The 22,187-nt window shown below is 27.3% G+C and overlaps 1 protein-coding gene across 2 annotated transcripts in view; it reads left to right on the top strand.

Annotated features, from left to right (window-relative positions):
* The first annotated feature begins 229 nt into the window (after positions 1–229).
* The window catches only part of LOC123297993 (scavenger receptor class B member 1), a 135,488-nt gene continuing 113,530 nt past the window's right edge, over positions 230–22,187 (top strand). Inside the window, exon 1 of one of the 2 annotated variants that reach the window (XM_044879843.1) lies at positions 230–289. In XM_044879843.1, the coding sequence (XP_044735778.1) occupies positions 262–289 (28 nt within the window). In that variant the 5' untranslated portion in view covers positions 230–261. Of the gene's footprint in view, positions 290–21,349; positions 21,569–22,187 lie in introns of those variants that run through there. The other variant, XM_044879840.1, reaches the window with a different exon arrangement.

Raw genomic sequence — 22,187 nt, forward strand, 5'->3', positions numbered from 1 at the left:
TAAATGCATGTAGTTTATCGTTATTAATTTCTTAAATAATTTAACTATCAAAGTGGGATCATATTGATTGAAAAAAAAAAAATAGAAAAAAAATTAAATAAATAATTTTTTATGTGTATATAATTTATAAACGTTTAAAGAATTTTGTGTTTGTTTTGTTACAGTTTTATTAAAGTGTTAAATTTTGATTTTTTTTTGTGAAAAATATTTTAATTTTTTTGTTTTTTTTATCGGTTAAATTTTTTAAGAAACTATACCAAGATGAAGACACCAATTATTATAGTTTGGGGTAAGTAAATTATTTTTTAATTATGTGAATTATTTATAATTTCGAGGCGATTTCAAAAGTTTAAGCTCGCAATCTTAAATTGTGGTCACTATTTAAATATCTACTGAATTTTTTGTGGGAATATTATTAGTTAATTAATCAATTTATATCTATCACATTCTCTATTAAAGTGCATCATTCTTCTATTTTGCAATCTTCATCCATTTTAATGAAAAAAATATCGATCTACTGCCTGAATAGCTTGAAAGAACACTCACATTTTTCTTTAACCATTATAAATACTGGATTGAAAGGTACATAAGAGCCATCGTGTATAAGTTTCTTGAGATATTCAGGCTCAAAGAGGTAGCAATAATCGTATAAAGAGAATCATCTTTCCGATTGGCCAAATTTTATTTGAAGCTCTTTTGAAATTTATGATATTTTAAAGCCATCAATAATTGGTAAAAATGATAATAAATGCACAAGAAAAAAAATTAGACAATTTTTTTTTCGTTATAAATACACGATGGATAACTTTGTTATTCTTGGCACTTTCGAACTTTACCAAAGCTCATTTTAAAAGTAAAAGGTTGTACTTGAAGCACTACTCCAAAGTACTAAGAAGAATTTTTCAAAAAAGGAAAATGATAGCTACTTTTATTTAAGATACGCCTGTGACCAAATCGACTTGAGATTTGATTTCATTTCTTCATAATATTTTTAATTTTTATTGTTTTTTCCCAGTATTTAAAATTTACATAATATTATAATCAATAAAGTGATTTTGCCACTAAGAATATTAATTATATGCAAATATTTAATTATAAAATTATCTTGTTTTTCTTCAATATATTCTTTAAAACTTATTTTGAATTTTTCAATTTATAAATCAAACAAAAAATATGTCAAAATAATCACGTAGAGTTAATTTTCAATTACTAGGATTCATTGAAGAGCTATTCGGATAAAAGAAAATTTTGAATTTATATTCATAGTTTATTTTTTCTTTGAAAATTATTTTTATGGACTTAATAGAAGGTATTCTTTGAATAAATAGCGTTTGATGAAATAACTTTTAAAAATAAAATTTTATCAAAACCTTACCTTTGTTATTTAGCAACTAATCAGTGCGTAACCAAAATTATTTTTAAGAGGACCAATTATGTTTCGTCTAACGAGATATATTTGAATTGCCCATTTTTATAACCTGACAAAAGTGTTCTAGCCAAAATCACAAAAAAACTTATTTTATAACTTCAAAGCAAGTAATTTTTTTTAAATTTATAAATAAAACTTTTCGTTTATCTTCAAAAGTTTTTTTCTCGCGAGTTCAAAATCATTATATCTCTTTAAAAATGGGCAGTGCTGGATTACTTACCCCACTAGTGAGACAAGTTGAGCAGCTACGACCATCGTTACTTAAAGCTGGTTGCTTCCGTAACTGTAAGAGATATCGGAATTAGCCTAAAAGATTTTTTTTTAAGGAAGAGATTGGCTGTCTATCGATATTTGCATCAAATAAATATGATCTGCCGCTTAGGAGCTGCAACCGTAAAAGCTAAAACCTGTCCAACTAGCCTCGGTCTACCTTATAGTTGTAAATTAATTGGCATAATACTGTAACATAAACCATTGTATTAATATTAAAAAGCAAAACTATTTTAATTTCAAGTTGCATCAAAATCACTAATAAAATAGCTGTCCTATGATAAATCATTTATAACCACCTAATCTTGTTAACTAATTATTATGAAAACTTTAACCTTACATTATGATAAACTATGTACCTGAAACTGGCAATTAAAACACTCATTAATCAAGATATAACTAATTGCTTTTGATATTAATATTTCAGTTTGGCTTAAGAGCTATCGGAAACTGAGAAAAACTGATTCTTGAAATTGTTATATATATTAACTAGTTAATATATAGTAAGAAACGGATACTAGCTATGAGGAAAATTACTCACGACTACTTATGTAGGTACTTACAATTTACATTTACAAAATACTTCAAATAATTTGAAGAAAAAAAAAACACTTCAAGGCGCAGTTCTTCTTGTTGATAATTGTGCACTTACATTTTCTTTTAGTATTTTTAAATAAATTTGCATTTAAAAATTAACTCTTTTCTTCAATTTTTTGAGAAGTGCTTACTTATTATTTGTATTTAACAAAAAATTATAAAAGAAATTGTAATCGAGTTCAGAAATAAAAAATTTTTGATTTTATAATGTTGGTGTTTTTACCATGAAAATTCTTTTTATTTGTATCTTGCCCAACTAACCCCTATCTACCCTACAGTCGTAAATTAATTGGCATAATACTGTAACATAAACCATTGTATTAATATTAAAAAGGAAATCACGTATGAAGTTACATGCGGTAACTGTTCCATGTTAAAACAAATGAAGTAATAATAGTAAAATGATTCAATCAAAACGATGTATATGATATTTTATATAAGATTCTTCTTACCCACATTCTTGATCAACTTCTTGAAATCAACGTTGAATTATATCTTAAATAAATTGAATTATATCTTATTTGTTTATTTCGCTTTTAAGGTAGTACGAGCACCAAGGCAATTTGAGATTTTGGGTTGAAATGATTTGTATCTTATTTTCAACTTTGATGATAAATTTTGTTATAACTTCATGAATAAAAGATTTAAAGCTAAAAACTAATAATTTTTCAAGCAAAAACTTTTAACGTTAGTTATAAGTTTAAAGATAAATAAAAAAAGATAGAAATTGGAAATGTTAAGTTTATAAAAGAGACAAATTAAAAGAATTTTCATGGTAAAAACACTAACATAATAAAATCAAACATTTTTTCTGGACTTGATTGGACTTGAATAGAGTTAATTTTTAAATGTAAATTTATTTAAAAAATAGTAGAAGAAAATGTTAGTGTATTATTCTCAACAAGAAAAACTGCTTTTTGAAGTGTTTTTAAAAAAAATAATTATTTGAAGTATTTTGTAATTGTAAATTGTGGGTAGGTACATAAGTAGTCGTGAGTAATTTTCCTAATAGTCAGTATCCGTTTCTTACTATATATTAACTAGTTAATATATATAACAATTCCAAGAATCAATTTTTCTCATTTTCCGATAGCTCTTTAGCTAAACTGAAATATTAATACCAAAAGCAATTAGTTATATCTTGATTAATGACTTTTTAATTGCTAGTTTCAGGTACATAGTTTATCATAATGTAAGGTTAAAGTTTTCATAATAATTAGTTAACAAGATTAAGTGGTTATAAATGATTTATCATAAGACAGATTTTATTAGTGATTTTGATGAGTGACTTGAAAGTATTTGATCCGATACTTTTATGGTTTGCATTTAAATATGATTTTTGACTTACAATTATTTTAAAAATGAGGAAATACTTAAAGAAATTCATCTCTACTAATTTCGACCGCTCGAAACGACAAAAAGTATGATGATGAAATTTGCGCTCTACTTTCAACCTTTTTCTGTATAATGGCCATGGGAAAATATTAATTAAGTAATATTTCATCAACCTTAGTAGCTCAGTTGTTTAAGGCGTAACCAATTCTGTTCGCCTTAAACAACTAAAATTAATTTCATCAATAGTTATGATGGGCTAGTGTAGTGCATGGAATATGCATGAACGAGGTGCACTCAGCCTCTGAAAATAATTGAGGAGCTGGTAAATGAAATTATTAGCGGAAAAGGTGGTAAAACACATGTGGTATCAAAATGGGCTTTATAGCCTAAGTGTGTCCTTCGTGGACAGCCAATGTAAGCTAATCTAACCTAACCTAATATTCTATTGATTCCAGAGCTTTTACAATAAAATATAAATATTTCCAATGTAAATGTTAACTTTCATTTTCAATTTCAACGTAAGGAGTTATATCCAGCTAGAGTTTTCAAATTTAACAAAGTGTAAACGTCTGTTAAAACTTTAATCGCGTTTTCTCAAAATAGCATTTGTAAAGTCGGTGAGCAAGATTTCTTCGAAAAGACTGAACAGATCGAGTTCGAATTTTTAGACAATCTTCTTAGATATTTTCACCAGTTAGTAATAGAACGAATAAGACTTCTGAAAATTATTTCTATATTTTAGACCAATTTCAAGTTGGAAATTTTATGAAGAATTTTGAAATTTTTTTTTCGGAAGCCATTTTGTCAAAAATCATGTTTTTGATTATTGCTTCGATTAATACCTGTATTCATCTATCGACTAAAGAAATATTTGATTTTTTTCATTTTGGAAAATCCAACCTAGAAATATGGTGCTCACCGCCAGACACCTTTTTTGGAGGACCTCCAGAAGATCGCCTACTGGAGCAGTACCATATCAAATTTTTAAAATCAGCCAACGGGATCTTAATTAAAAAAAAGTCTTATATGTATACGCTTTTTATATTTATGTAAAATAAATGATCTTCCCTAAAAAAAAACCTCATAAAAAAACGTGTTTTTTGTGTTCGTAACTGGATATTACCCCTTAAGAAATAAAAATTTTGTTTTGGAATCATGGAATTAGCCGAAATTATCAAAGTGTAAGAATTTTAAATTATTTATAACCTTTCGTAACCTTCTTCTCCTTGACCAAAATCATTATAATTATATAATAAATTTATCAACAAAAATTCATATATATTTCTTCGAATCTTTAAAAAACTTAAAAAAATTGTTATAATTTAATATGATGTGTCCTACTTAAGAAATTATATGTTTATCTTCGCTTAACGTTAAATTTCTTTGAAACATTGAACATCGGTGATATTTTTTATAAATAATATAGCAACAGGTCAAATAAGCATAAGCATGGTTTGTATTTTATGACGTTGGATTTGTTTTAAAATCACGTTTTATGTGGTATATTGCAGACTTATCATACAACTGATAACGTGAAATGGGGTTACTTTATTTATTTACTTATTTTATAAAAATAATAATAGCACAATATAAGATCAATAATAGTTTATCATCATTAATTATATTCTAATATAATAACAAACTATTGTATTCAAGAAAATTTTTATAGTATGCTGTGCTTTTGAATTGCACGGTGCAGTCCGCCACCAAATTAGCAAAGAGTAACATTCATAGTAAAAGTAGTAGCTAGCTAATTCTTACTGATGATGACTACTTGGTAGTCGAAAATACGTATTTTAAAAATACAAAAAACTGATCTAGGAAATTGGGGCAAAAATCGAAATTTATTTCAATCGCAGTGTGTAAAAGAAAATCGAATACCAAATGACAGTATCCGTAGTAAAACAAAGCTTAAAGAAAAAAACGAGAGGTATCGTGGGTACCCGGTAGGAACTATATTCCTTTCGTACATTGATACATTATAAATTTAGCGCATACTTTTTTTAACTACAAGATATTTTTCTGAAAATTTAAGGTATTAATTTTAAGTTTTAAGTCAAATACTTGTTTGATTCTTTAAAGAATTTAATTGTATGGCTACTTTTATGTCGTATTAGTTTAAAAAAGACATACTTCTGATTTAGTAGTCAACCCAATATGGGAGTACATTACGTTTGGTTTTATTAGTTTGGTACTCAAAATTTATGGCAACCTGAATCGATTCAAAAAGTTTTAGTTTCCTAGATTACCTAGATGTTGGTTTTTGGTGTCGTATGCAATTTTTTTGGTTTAAACTCCCAACCAGCAAACAACTATCGTGCGATAAGAAACATAATTCCAAAAAATGAACACCCATAGTATTCACTTACATGAAGTATTAGTAGAACTTATGAACTTATGTTTATATCTAATTGACGGATTTGGTTATTACCTAATTATTTGCTTCCTATATTTTCAACAAACTGAAAATATTCATCGAAAAATTCCACAAAGAAATTGTTTTAATTTTTTGAAGAAATAGAAATAAAAGATTCCAGTTAACTACTACCTATCTTAAAATTGAAAAATGACGAGTCTCTTTCCGTAGTTCTGGACAATATTTGGAACATTTTGGTTTAGTAATTACCTACTGTGCAATTTACTAGTACACAAAATTTTAAAACGATTATCTTGAAGGTCATAAATTATCGAAACATTTTGTCTAGAAGTAAGCCGGGTTACGAAAGGTTACTAATAAGAAACACTTTTTTATAAAATAAAGAGATTGTGTTTTTTCCAACACATTAGTAGACAACATTTATAACACAATCAGCGTATGTAATAATATTTGCCTATGTAAAAATATACTTGAGCTTAAATTATTGAGTTGAGTTGCTGTCAATGAAGTGCCAATAGACCTTGCCCCTGGTTTGTTTCAAAATACCTTGCATTTTCAGAGTTTTGGAGGTTTTATGTGCCTCCACAGTCTCTCGGAATTAAAACAGAGGGTTCAAAATCTTTGTATAGGTAAGGTTGAGTTAGCGTCAAAGAAGTGTCTTTTGGGAGTACGAAATGCTTATTTTTAAAGCTTTGCGCACCTTCAAAGGTCCCTAAATTTAAGCTTGAGTGTTGGAAGAATTGAGTTAAAAAAGTGTCTTTGGAGAAAGTGGCAATATTTCATTTGTTCAAACCCATGAAAATACAAAATTCCATTTTAAAGTATTTCATATCGATTCTCTGTACGGTTTAGGAGAACACTTTTCTTAATTTAATTATGATTTTAATGATTAAAGCTTGAGGAATATTGACAAAAGTTTTTTGTGTAGTTGGTAAAACATTTTAAAAGCACTTATTGACAGATAAAACCAACATTTAGTACAACTTCTAATATCGGGGAAATATGGTAGTGGAATTCTGTTCGAGTTTTCTGCTCACGAGTTTTTTTATTTCAATAATTTGGTACATCTAAATATCGTCAATATCAGTAAATAAAATAACTCGCAATTACGTCATTTAATATTAATTTTAATCTTCAAACAAAAAAATTAATAAATAACTTAAAAACTACCATCATTAATGAAATATATTAACTGAAGAATTAATGACAAATGAAATTTACTAATCGTTGATATTGGAGTTTCAAGGCTGTTTAGATTTCATATTCAATATTTTGTTGATAGAGAAAATGACTTATAATATATTGGAGACAGTTAAGGTGTAGCACCATAACTCCAAAACCTATATTTTTAAAAACAATTTGGTGTTAATTAATTTGAGATTTTAATTAAGATAATTTCATAATTATTTATTATATATAACGCTCTTGAAAATTATTATTATTGAAACATATTTGTCTATAATTGATTTATAAGTCATAGAAATTTATTTTATAATTTATTTATAAGTTATAGAAATTTATTTTATTTATAATTTATTGTTTCTTTTCTATTTATATATTCAATATTATTTTGATTCTTACTACGAAAGAGGTAAGACTTTTGACAAAATATCAAGTAAAATATGTGTACATTAATGGATAGTTTGTCTATTCTTTTTTGTTCATGCAGAACTAATTAAAAATCTACTATAGCTAGATTTGCTCTAGTTGGACTAACTACTATATACCTTATACAGCTATTTAGATAGATTTGTTGTCAGTTTATGCCAAAAAATTTGTAAACATATAGATCTCTGGTAGTTAGAACTCGACTTGTGATACTGAACTTTTTAAAACTAATGCCGACTTCCAAAGCCTACAAAATTTTCGAAGAAGAGGATCAAAAAATCACGAATAAACTGGAAATTTTTTATTGTACCAATTTGTGGATATATGGTGAAAATATAAGGCAAAGCTAAAGCAAGTGCTAGATGTGTCTAGGCAGTAATAGATGTACCTTGGTGTGTAACTGCAAATTACTTAATAAAAGAATAAATGTGTTAAATATTGTAGTAAAAAGCTTTTTATATTTTCTTACTGCAACTTTTTCGTTCATTCTCAACCTTCGTTGAATGTATTCTTAGTTATTGTCTAAACTTAATGAATAACAAGTTTATTATTACGCAATCGTTTGTTTTTTTACGTCATTTAAGTAAAGACAGTGTGCGATAGCTCACAAACACATATAACTGACAATTCCATATAATACATACTATACATTTGAGCCCAGTTTGCGCTTTCACGGGTAAACAATGATGTTTACGAAAAAATGTTTTTAACGAAAGTAGTTTATTTTTTATAAGGAACATTTTAAATTTTTCATTCTATGTCTAACGGGTTAAAAGATTAATCCTACGGTCCCAAGACCCAATTGACCTATGTTGCTCATTTATGAACTCGACCACACTATTTATGTCCTGAGCACGCATAAAAATTTCACCTTGACATCTTTTTTCGTTTTTGAGTTATCTTTGACAGACAGACAGACGAAAAGACAACCGAAAATGGACTAATTAGTTGATTTTATGAACACCTATGCCAAAATTTTGTTGATGGCATCAATATTTTTAAGCGTTACAAACTTAATATAGCTTGGTATATTTCATATAGACATGGTATAAAAAGCATTTGTAATAGCTGGCTAAAATACTTAAAGAACCAAAAAAAATTTTTTAACTTTTTTTTATTAACACGTAGGTACATACGTATCTTAAATAAATATTTAATTTAGTTTTTTTACGTAAGTTTTAGTTTTTTACAAAAATTCTATTAAAAAATTTTGCATAATGAATTGTTTGCTAATGATTAATTCGTTCCAATATTACAGAATAATTACATAATAAAAAATGTCTCGTAGTAGTAACAAGATATTATGTCAAAATCAAATCATGTAAAAAGACCAAAAATTATAATCCGTTTGAAAAAAAATAAATAAATTACACAGCTTATGCAATTAAATAATATTTAATTTATTTGTTACGAAATGATTTAATGTCAAGGTTAGAATTTGGGGTGCGGTAGTCCTCCGGCGAACTGATCAAGCTCTTGTTTTGAACAAATTTTGGGTATTGTCTAATGCAAAATAATATTGGGCAAAATTTCTTTAATATTGTTGAGACGCTACAGAAAAAAAGCATTAACTTGAAATTTTGAAAAAATGATCTTAAACAGGTTAAGAAGATAATAATTAAATTTTTAGAAACATTTTTACTGAAAAGAGCTGATAATTATAAGTGTCATGGAGGACGGTTGGCAGATATTTTCCTCCATTAAAGTCAGCCATGGCTCCATTAAAGTCAGTCAATATTGTATTGTTTAAAAAAAGAATGAATATATTTTAAATGACAGGTCTTGTTGAAAGACCCTGTACTTACGCACATAAGCACATGCTAACGTTACTTCGAATTTAGTTGAAATAGATTAAGGAATGCTCTGTTCCATCTTCGAAGATAGATATTCGAAGCTCAAAAGTACACTTAAAAACATGAAATTAATCGTTTCATAACAAAATGAAATTGGTACAAAAAGTGCGGAAAATTAGTAATTTAAATTGTTTTTTGTACAATTGTAACTAATTTACTCAAATTAATAAAACAAATAAAGTAATAATCTTTTTATTGTAATTATTTTAATTGCAGACGAAACATGAACTCCATTTAAAATCTCTGTTTTTTGTTTGAAATAATTTTCAGTCAATTAAAAATGTTTTGTATTTTTTTGTATTAAATCATTTTATGAGCGAAATTAGACATGTGGCTGTTATATCATACAAAAAATGATTAGTTTATTATGACCTAATAAATACTGAATTAATCACGTCTTAAAGCGAACAAGTAACATTAAACTTACTATTTAATTGAGGAAAATAAATAATAAAATTTTTTAAACATTACTAGCTGTATCCATCCCCTTTCCAGAATATGAAGAGTAAATAATTAAATGTGGTTTTAATGTATCTTTGCGCAGATGGTGAAAATAACTTTTCCTAACTGCCCTAAGTACTGCAATATTACATATTCTAGGATGCAATAAGAAGTGTAGCTCAGAAGCTAAACATACCACTCTAAGATCCCGACAAATAAGTGATAGTGACGTTCATTCAGTGCTTCAACTTAGTGTGGTCGTTTTGCTGCTACAGTACCTTTTTTTCTTCTGTCCTGATACTCTTTTTTCAGGTAAGCTTACGAGAAAAAGAGGTTAGGTACGGTTAGTTTATAACTTACTCATTTAGCTTAATTTGGAAATGAATACAATTTATAAATAAATAATTAAAAATTCAATTAATGTCATTTTGTTAATAGGCGGGGAGCCCGTAACACTGAAAATCCCGTCATAGCGGAATCAAAAAATTTTTATTTAAATAAATAGAACATAAGTATAATTTTATTTTATGAATTTAGTTAACGATATCCACATTTAAAATTTGTTTAAATTTATAAAACCAAAATAATTCAACACATAATATAAAAATTGAAAAACCATAGAAAAGTGACATGATTGAAAGTAATGGTGTAATTATTTCCATTGGGATACTAAAAACCGGATCTTTAGGATATATTTTTCGTGGTATTTCGATAATCCAAAATTTTCCAAATTCTCGTGTCGCGCATATGCTGTAAACAAGAAGGTAAGCATATCATAATTCAAAAACATATACCTATTAGGTAAAAAGGATTTCATACAATTGATTGAATAATTCTTGCAGTGGTGTATCTTTTCGCATTGTAGAAGCATAGAAACTCCAATATCCAATGTTAAGAGTGTAAAATTCACAATTCGTTCGTTGGAGACTACGATTTGCCCCATTAATTATTTGCTCAGACATGCGAGTTAATATACCAACTTTTTCCTTACATATTCTTGGCAACTCTGTAGAGAAATTAAAATAGGAAAATTCAACCATTTTATGGGCAAGCGTACTATATTGTGATTTTATAAGCTGAAATCAAACAATTTTGTTTAATTTGAGTTCATTGTCAACATTCTGTGTCATGCTTTGTCCAGATCACGAGCATGGAAGTTTAGTGAGTGCCTCTTGAGAGTCTTAATTTCCCAAAAAAAAAAACCTTATCTTATTTATACATCAAATTATTATTATTATTATTATATTATTATTTATACAAAATTCAAAAATCAAATTTCCGGTTTTCGTTTTGGGCACCTCTTCACCAAACCATACAAAATTGAGTAAGAGAATTGAAAATTTGTCTATTTATAGTTAATGTCCAGGAATAGTTGTAAAGTAGTATCTACCACCTGGTCCCCTCGGACCCTTTTGTGTTAATTTTTTATGTGTTAAAAGTTAAAACATCCTTGTTTCAATTAAAAGCATCTAATAATAAGTAGCATCTAATGAGGGGGATAAAACTAATCCTTAGTCATAAAGCTGTACTCCTAGCGAGTTTTGTATAATTAAAATTTCACCATTTTTTTACTTCTGGCCTACGAATAAATGATAAATTTAGAAAGAATCAATTGAAACTTAAAAAAATAATAAATCTTTATTAGTAGGTAGGCAAATAAAAAAATTATAAAATTTGGCTGCTTGAATACTAACCTTATAATCATGATCCGGTAGCAAGAGCTTATAAGTATTATCAGCTTCTAATTCTTCTCGAGATTCAAAAGGTTTATTTTGCAATTGTACAGCAAAAAAACTGTAAAATAATGCATTGTAGGCGCCCCAAATTAAATAAAAAAATACATGATAAATTATTAATAAAAGGCTCTGTGAATAGCTGCCAGGTTCGCTTGGTAAATCTAAAACAAGTATACTTTACTTAATTACTTAATAAAACTTACCAGAAAAAATTAAAATGGAATAGTTGATTGGAGACATCGATCTGAGTTTAGACATATACCAAGAGCTGTAATTAGGAAAAATTATCGCAGAAAACTATTTTTAACCATGTGAGACGATATAGCTTGAAAATTTTTAACCACCCAACTAAAGAGAAGAGTGTTATAGTGGGTGTGTCTGTAGCATTGTAGCTCCTAAACGGATGAACCGATTTTCATTTTTTGTTTGTTTGACATTTAATATTGAGTGAAAAACTGCATTTGTCGGAAGGTTTTTAAATTTCGTTAATTTTACTTGTTCGTTTTCAATATCACATTTAAATAAGTAAAATTTTCTCAATGTTTACTACTTTCATTTCGCCTTTTTCCTCTATCTTGAAATGGTCACTCTGTCGTATATATATCCAATGAGAGAAAATTCTCCACATTGACTCAGGAGCTTATTTACCATTCGGCAGAAAATTAGAATTCATGGATTATTTTTACATGGTATATCCTCGAATAATAGAATTTTATGCCCATCTATACAACTTTATAAATAAAGTAGTGTACCGTTAACTTAGGAAACGTAAGCACGATAACTGATGCACGGTATATCAAACTATAGTAAAACATGCAAACACTTTTTTTTAATACCTTGATTACAAAAACCACTCCAAATTGTAAACCAGCTTAAAAAATTTTGGTTACCCACACGAAGTATACGGTATATATGCGTTAACGTTATTGAATTAACAATAATAAATGCCGTTAAATAAATCCAAATTATGGATGAAAGTGGCTGAAAAAATAGTCCCCATCCAATTTTTAACGCAGGAACTGTAGATAGATAAACTCTCCACCTATATAAACAAATGGTTTCTAAATTAATTTATTTTAATAAATACTACTTCACGCTACTGTACTTTATCTTTTCAATAAATTTTTCCGATTATCCTGATCAGAATTTTCAGTATTAATGATTAATTAAAACACCTTTGATGGTGGAAGCGCAGATAATTTTCTATAATATTATATAACTAATAGTTTAAAAGTAAGAAATAAATAATAGTATAAAAAAAACTAAGAAAACTCTTGTAACTAACTGAACTAAGAGTAAAAAAAAAATCATTTTGTCGTAATAAAGCGTGGAGTGCTTTTTAAGGTATTTTATAATTTCAATAATATCTGTAAAATATTTACAATAATTTAAATCTAGCACCCCACACTTTTTTACAATAAAATAATTTTTTTTTAATCACTCTATCAAATTTTTAACTTTTTAACTTTAAGAAATTATTTTTTATTTGTTAGTTCAGCTACTTACAAAAGCGTGTTTTTTTATAGTTTTATTTGAACTATTATATATTTAACCTTGAAAATATATTTAACCTTTCGATATAAAATTATCGCATATCTGGATAAACAATAATGGATAAAAAAATCGATAAAGAAAGTACATTGTTGCTGTTTTTACAAATAACATCAGGTCATATTTTTTTTATTGAGATGATAAAGCACAAAATGTAAGAATTTAAAAGCAAAAATATACGGTAATAAAAAATTTGGCAACGAAAGTTTTCCATAAGTAAATGGTTCTATTAAATCTTTTGAAAAAAATGCAAATTCCAAAGTGCCGTTTTCCAAATTATGCATCATTTCATTATATGTAAAATAACCATAAAAATCAATTGATAATAAGTTCACTCTGAAATGAAAGGTTCCCTTATTTTCGGAGATTAATGTAAATTATCCTGTTGTGATAAATGTTACCGTTTGTCCATCCAATAAACTATTTGGAGTACTTGATGTCCTGTTTTAAAATTTTCTAATTTATTCTGTAAAAGAACCATAAATATTATATATCCTTCTCAGAAATTGTTCGAAATTATAGCATTTGTAACATCTTTTGTGACCTTATTTAGGATAACAACATAGGACAAATTACATTTTAGTTTTAGATACTTTAAAAGTTCAAATGTCAATGCACTTTTTTGTAAATACTAGAGTGAATCGATATCTAAGGTGAATCGTGAGTAATGGACTGAACTCTTGGAATGGATTTTACACAGGAAAATATTGTAAAAAACTCATATTTTCATGCCTAACTTCAGTGGCGGATTTAGAGATTTGCCGCCCGTAGGCTATTCAATTTTTGCCGCCTCTAAATTTTGATATCTTAGTTCACAATCATATCAATTATCTATCAATAAAATTGCAACTTTATGATTTGTGCTCCATTATCCTCATTACATCAACTTTTCCCGTATGGTTAGTATCATCGAGAACTATGGTACCGTGTTAGATCCTTGATTATTTTTACAGCAAAGAATTATCAAAAAACAATATTTTATGCAAAAAATATCTCAAACATGTACCAATTTTAAAGTAAGTTAAGGTATGTGTTAAAACTATACAATACTTATGTAATAGGAATAAAGCTTACACAAAAAATCTAGATTTGGCGTAGGTATGCTCGACTCTTGCCTAAAAATCTAAATCCGATGTTTTCTCACATTAAACCGTGTCTAACAAATACGATGTACATGTATATTATTTAAAAAGCAACTTATCAAAAAGAAAAATAATCGCTGAGCTCATAAAAATTATTTGTATTTTCTAAAAAAGTTGGCTTTGTGAAAAAGTTAACAAATGTAAACATTCAATTTAAATAATTCGTGTACGACATAAGCGCTTAAGGCATGATCATTTGGATTTTCCAAACTTTTTCTTACTACAAATAAAATAATTAACTGATAAAATGTATCCATTTTCTAATCCGCAAATTGTCTAACTTCATATTTAGTAGAGGGAATTTTTTTATTGTCATGTTGCAATCGTTCAAATATCAGTTATTCGATTGATTTAAACAAAAAGACTATACTTATTCTGAATCTCTATAAGATATCGAACTAGTTTTTTATTTAATAAAAATTAGTCAGTATTTTTTACGCATAAAGAAATAACTTTCTGGAATAGAATTTGACAATTTGCAAACTTGCTGCAGCAATCATGATTAGACCATCGATATTGTATCAAGATTGAATTGTGTAAGGAGATCTCATAATTATTAGGTACACGGAGAAAAAATTATAGTAATTATCAGTGAAGAAAATATGTAAAAATAACTAAATTTCGACTATAATATGGAATCGCTATTGCGATATTCTAAAAATTCATGATCATTACATTATAATCAAAAGCGTTTAGCAATTGTTTATGCAGAGATTTTGAGATATTTATTATTTAGCACTGTATATAGGACTATATTTCGGTTTTTGTTGAATATTTTAATTCCTCTATAATTTTTGAAATTCGTATTTTGTGTGTGTATTATAATTTTTTCTAAATTTTGTCAATCGAAATAAAAAATTTATGAACTAAATTTGCCGCCCCTTAAAATTTGCCGCGCTAGGCTCCAGCCTACTCAGCCTGCTGGTAAATCCGCCACTGCCTAACTTTCAATTTTTTTCGAGGTATAGATAGTAATTAATATTTAATACAAAAGAAATAATGTTTATCAGAATAACAAGTGGACAAAACGATAAATATAGGATTAGATTGAAGGTTATGCTGTGTATAAAATGTATACCACAGTATTTTTACAGGCCTGAATTTGAATGTCGAAGTTTTACTATTACAGCAATACTATAAATCCACGCCTAATATTAAGATAAATTCAAAAAATTAGTCCAATGCATAGAATTTAAAAAAAAGCAAAATTAATCCAATTTTATTACAACATTACAAAAAAATTCGAATGGAATTTTGTTAAAAAAGTCATAGTTGACAATTTCAAGATATTTTTTTCACAACAAAACTTCAAAATAAAGTGCAATTTACTTTGATTCGTTGTCGTTTTTTATTATTGAAATTTTAAAAAGTGTTTTTCTTATTGAAAGACCCTGTACGAAAAATAGATAGATCACCTTTAGTTCATTTTTCATTGATTTGTTGAAAATACTTACACCCCATAATCTTAACCAACCACCAATTGAAAAAGGATATGAATTTTTACTGAATGACCTTGAAAAACCTCTATTTGATTGCCATGTTAATGATCGATCATCATTTGTTGTAATTGATTCCTCGATCAATACTGAAGTATTATTATTATGAATATTCAATTTCATATAATTTATACATTTATGAATTCTAAAATCAATACTTAATGACGTATTTAATTTATTTTGTGGTGGTGTGAAGTAGATCCATTTTAATGGCTCTTTACATAAGTTATTTTTTAAAATCTACGAAAGAAAAAAAAAGTCAATAAAATAATTACGTAGGAATAATAATAACGCTTCCTGTGTAAAGAAAGTTGGATGGATATCTATATCTAGAGAATTTTTAAATTGATAAGAATTTTTTGTTTGTAGCCCATCATTAAAGCGCTACCTACAGCTAATATTGAATTGAAATATACATAGTTTATTAAGTTTAGTCCCAAGTTTGTAACGCTTAAAAATATTGATGCTACGAAAAATATTTGTGTTTAAGTGTTCATAGAATCACCTAATTAGTCCATTTCCGTATGTCTGTCGTCTGTCGTCTGTCCATCTGTCATTGCGATTACTCAAAAACGAAAAACGATATCAAGCTACGTGTCGTCAAAAAACAAACGATTGTGTCAACAACACTGTTTATACATGGTATTTAAACAACTAACTCATTCAATTGTGTGTTTTCATTGGTTTTTTCTACGTACCTCATCTAGAACGAGTGTATTAATTGTATTTTCCAAACCAATGACTAATGGTTGATAACAAAAGTCTTTTGAATGTGTCTCGTATTTTTGAATATTTAATGATTTCACAATAATTGATACTTTATTCAACATTAATTGTTTACATAATTGTACTACTTCCAATTTGTATTCAACATGCATTTCTACAAGGAATAAAAAAAAAGTAATAATATTTATGTTTTTTGTAAAAGTTCACTACGATGAATCAAATTGTGAATACCGTCATATAAAAACAGAACACATTGGTAATTAAAATTTCCATAAATTGCTAGCAAAACATTTAAATATGATATTAAAGAAACCATTTTTACAGTTCAAACTCGAATTCAATTTTATCGAATTTCTCAACTTTTCATTTTCATTAAACTGTTTTGTATGAAACGAAATATAAATAATTTATAGAAACGTTAATTTTCTTGGTTGATTACAATTTTCTTATGATTTATGTCATTAGAATTATTTTCAATTATTCGATTTTATGTCCTTTTAAGTATGGTAAACATTTACATAATAATATGTTTTATAATAAAATCAATCACGTTATTTTTCCCGACAAGGACAATGCCAAGGACGGAGTAAACGAATGTGGGTCATATTGCTAACTAGTCTGGTTAACAACTTGAAATATAGAAATACTGGTCGTAAAAATACGTGCGATAGCCAGTGGGATTTGGAATGATGTCTAGAAAAATGTCTATGAAGCGTTTTTCAGCACATACAAAATTGCATTTTTTATAAACAATTTAAAGATGAAAAAAAGGTATTTAGTTTTTCACCAACATTTCATACACTATTAATATTTATGATATTTAAAATATTTATAAAAATATTCTTAAATAGGAGGAAATTAACATTAAAAAACACCCACTCTCGGAAGTCTATCTCTTGTTTCATCTTTAATTGTCTATAACTTTTGCAATTTTTTAATCTTGTGCTGAAAAACGCTTTTGGTACATTTTTCTAGACATCATTTCGAATCCAACGAGCTATCGCGCGTATTTTTACTACCATTATTTCTATATTTCACCAATTTGAACTTATTGACCAGACTATTAGTAGAAACTGTTTACTTAAAACTGATAGAACCTGAGTTTACAAAATAAGCACTATAAAATAGTAAGCAGCTGTAATTATCGCTGATGTCATTACTCTTTTTACTTTTATTTTTAAATATACATACTGTGTCCAAAAAATAAGGTGACATTTGAATTTAAACTGCGTGCGTTTGTTGTGCATTATGAATTCCTTCTGCCCAGCCAAACAGTCAACAAGGAATATTATTTGAACGTTATGCGTCATTTGCGTAACGCTATCCGCCTAAAAATGCCGGAATAGTGGAAAGACAATTCATGGTTTTTACACCACGATAATGCACCATCCCATACAGCACTCATAATTCGTGATCATTTCGTCAAAAACTCAACCCATATCATTCCGCAATTACCGTATTCACCTGATCTGGTGCCGTGCGACTTCTGGCGGATTAGCAAGCTCGGAAAGTGACTACAACCAGTGTTTCGAAGATTAGAAAATCCGTTGGCATAAGTGTATTGCATCGGCAGGGAATTACTTTGAAGGGGATGCAATTGATTTGGAAGAACAAATAAAGAATTTTCCAAGTAAATACAATGCCGCCTAATTTTTTGGGCACAGTATATGTACCCAATATAAATATAGTCTATAGGCTGTATATGACAGCAAAATTTTTTGTATTTGATTATTTACCATATAAGGTATATTTTATTTGCAACAAATTATTTTCCCTGACCTGATGTCAATAAAATTCGGTGCCAATGGTCACAGTCACTGAATATTAATAACTACAAAGACTTTAATTATAAAACAGACCTATCGTTAAATGTATGCAAGCACCGTGACCCGCAAAAAAATTACATTTATTGCAAAATGACTCATTTTATGGAATATTTATTATTATCATTATTGTGGAAATGATCTTCAAAGTTATGTTTTGAATTAAAATGTAGGTGTTAGCTGCTAGGTATAAATTAAATATCTTGCCAGATATTTTATATTTGTTATATTTGTAATTTTATATATTTATCAAGATTAAAGGTGCAAACCTTCAAGTTTTTTAATTGAAAAATATACATCCCTATATATTATAAATGTCAAAGTAAGGATGTTCGTTTGTGAAACTTAGCAATAATGTAGCACGGACATCGGAATAATATATGAGCTATAACTTATAAAGAAATATAAGAAAAAAAATTAAAAAAATTAAATTTTGTCTATGAATTTCACTGCGCCATCTATGAGTATCATTTTGAACCATAAATTAATTATTTCTGAACAATAGTAAGCGAAATATAAATCATGGTGACCTGAAATCCCCCCAAAAAGGGTGTTAAGTAACCCTCCTGAGTGGCCGATTTTTAGGTACGAAGTTTTCATAACCTAATATACAAAACAACTGATGACAAATTTCAAATTTTTTAAAAAAGTTTTACTTTTAGATAATTATTGTTTCATTGCACAAATAAGAAACCTTTCAATATTTAATTTCAATTATTTATTAGAGTATTTTTATTTTTCAGGTGAGTATCTTTTTATGAAGAAACCAAAATAATATGTTAATTCGCCTTAAGGGTAAGAAAATTTAAATTAGAAGGGTTTTAAAATTAAATTAATTTCCCTTTAATTATTTGCAAATGGCCACGCAATCTAAAGTAAAATTTTGGGAAAGAAGTCTATTAGAAATTATCTGTTTCATTTTTTTCACATTTTACACATTTAAGTTAAATCACGGAACAAAACACATTCAATTAGTGGCAGTAGCTGTGTTTAAAATAAAATAATAAAATAATGTTTTCGGAACTAAATTCCAAAGAATCGCTGATGTACCGGAGGAGTTTTACCGTTAATAAGGAAGTAGGTATTTATTGTTAGAACATAATATCATAAATTTTTTTTACTATTTAGTAAATAAACTCACCCACATCAAACAATGAATATTTTGATGGTAAATCACATAATATATGGAAATCAAGGAAATAATTAAAATGAATAAAACCATTAAGTTTGTGATCTTTGAATTAGAAATATAAATATGTCATCTATAAACATATAAACTAATAAAATAATATTAATGTTGTCAAAATGAACTATTTATTAATCCCAATCAATTAGATGATTATTTAATTAATAATAATTTACAACTCTCACGACCTAGATGTATACATAAAATAAAAAATATCCAAATTTGTTGAAAAATTGAGCATTATGAACGTAAAGATAAAATAATAATTTTTTTTTGCGGTGCTTAATTGATGAGAAAGGTTAAGATAATGCAAATATTAATAGCTGTAAATCTAAGGAAACACGCTTTTATTGAAATGTGGATAAAAAATGAGAGTCAGTCATGGGGGGACTGTCGACGGAAGTGAAAACTATAAAGCTTTGGAATAACTGTGTTTTTTTTCAATTTTTAATCAATTATAGTGCAAATAATTAAAATTTAATAATTTGTAAATCAAAATTATTAACGTGTGTATCAAAAATTATTGTAAATAATAAAAAATAGCAACAACGCACACTGTTTTCAAGCGGTCACCCATCCTAGAACTAAGCGTGCTCAATGTTGTTAAACTTCAGCCATCGGACGAGATGTTCACCCAAGAAATGCTCAAGGTGCCAACAGAACTTTTTACTTCAAAAATAAATATTATTTTTCTTGATTCCCTAAAGCGTAAGCACGATGCGATTGGCCAATAGGTATTTGTGACTCATTAGCATAATAACAATTATTACAGCGCCTGTTGGTTGACATCTTGCATGAATTAAGAAAGTTCGTAGAAAAGCAAATTTAATAAAATTTAATGGAGTATTCTGGTATATGAGTTTCTTAACTTTTGCGCCGCAAAAATTTTCTTATATAAATGAAAACTAAACTATACTGATTGGGCGATTGAGGATACTGAAATTATTATTTTTCCTTGAGATTACTGACCGTTTTAAATATTAAAGAGATGAAATTTTTAAAATTAAAATTTTCTTTTTATATCATCGGCAACCTTATGGTATTATTATAAACTACAAAATTGTCTAAATATTTTAGATAGTTTTTTATCACACTCTCTAAATTTTTTGATGAAACTTTGTTAATTATAAAATGTAGTTTTATTGAAATCTCTAGTATTATTCAATCCTTGCATATCTCCTTAAGCAGATGATATTTATAATTTTTAATTTAGATGTTAAGGTCAATCAAAAACAAAAACAAATGCGCGTAACGGATGTTCAAAAAAAAAATCAGCACCGGCACTTAATATTTAAATTATAGTAAAAAACACCTTCGTATAGATTATTGTCACCTTCAGTTTTGCAATTTTTATTTTTATAGTGAAAATGAAAATATATACAATCAAGTCTAGTCTTCTCTTAATATTACTCAGCACCTGTGTATGTTGTTTATGTTATACCTTGTATAATACCTAAGCTAGCTTATTATATTTGAAGTAGTTTACTTACTACTAAGAGTGATTTACCTGCAGTGGGGGGGTCACATTTCTCTTAACCGATTGGTTTCCTTTTTGTCAAGTCTATATAAAAATTTATATTTATATATAAAAACATTGACGAGTTTCTGCACAACAAAATTGTTTTATTGAAATTCTAAAAAGTGAATTTTATTATAAAAAAAAAATAAAACGACAATAAACAAAACAAATTATTTTTATAAACATTTTCTTCAATTCGTTAAATAATTTTTTTTTTTTTGTGAAATTTAAGTTCATTGTGCTTTTTTGTGTTTTTAAATAAAAAAAGACATCAATAACTATGAAAGACATAAATCTTTGGGGCCGGGTAACGCGTCGTTATTCTGTAGTGAGTACAAATCCAAATGTGGTTAGTGAACCGGATCCAAAAAATGCCTCAGCTGCGGATGATTATGATGTGGTTGATTTATCCAAATGTCATGTTTATAATAAAACTACGATAGTTAATCGTATGATTGATCAAAAGTTATGGCCTAAGGGTGAGTTTTATATCAATTTTCCTTATTATGAGTAATAAAGTTTTTTTTTCTGTTTATGTTTATATTTTTTGTGCGATTGCAAATGATGCGATTAAAAAAATAATTGTTTCTCTCAATGAAGTTGTTAAGGTAAAAAAAAAAATGTTAATGAGATTTCATGTCTTTTTTATTGTCGCAATTAACATTTTGACCTATTTACAATTATTATGATTGGAATACAAATTTTATTTTAATAAGATAATAATTATATCGTAAAAATAATTACCCGTTTAGTAGGGGAGGGTGGTATCAAAAGTAACAAAGTAAACATTTTCGGGTTTGGAGAAGTTTATCAACAAATATCTATGAACTAATAGTATCTTATTATGAATGATCCTAGAAATAAAAACACACGTTGTTGTTCTTTTTTCTAATCAATTTTTAAAAAAACCTACAAAATTTCCTTTGGTGTCTTCTGTAACATCCTTATATTTGCATCAAATTTTATGAATATTCTTATATTTTATTTTATTGAGCTACAATTAAAACTAAATCCTTAAAAATTTTTTGGGCTTATAAAAACTATACAGGCTTACGTGTGCTTCAAATTACATATAGTTAAATATAGAAGCTAAACTTT

This window comes from Chrysoperla carnea, chromosome 4, assembly GCF_905475395.1.
Source record: "Chrysoperla carnea chromosome 4, inChrCarn1.1, whole genome shotgun sequence".
NCBI lineage: Eukaryota > Metazoa > Arthropoda > Insecta > Neuroptera > Chrysopidae > Chrysoperla > Chrysoperla carnea.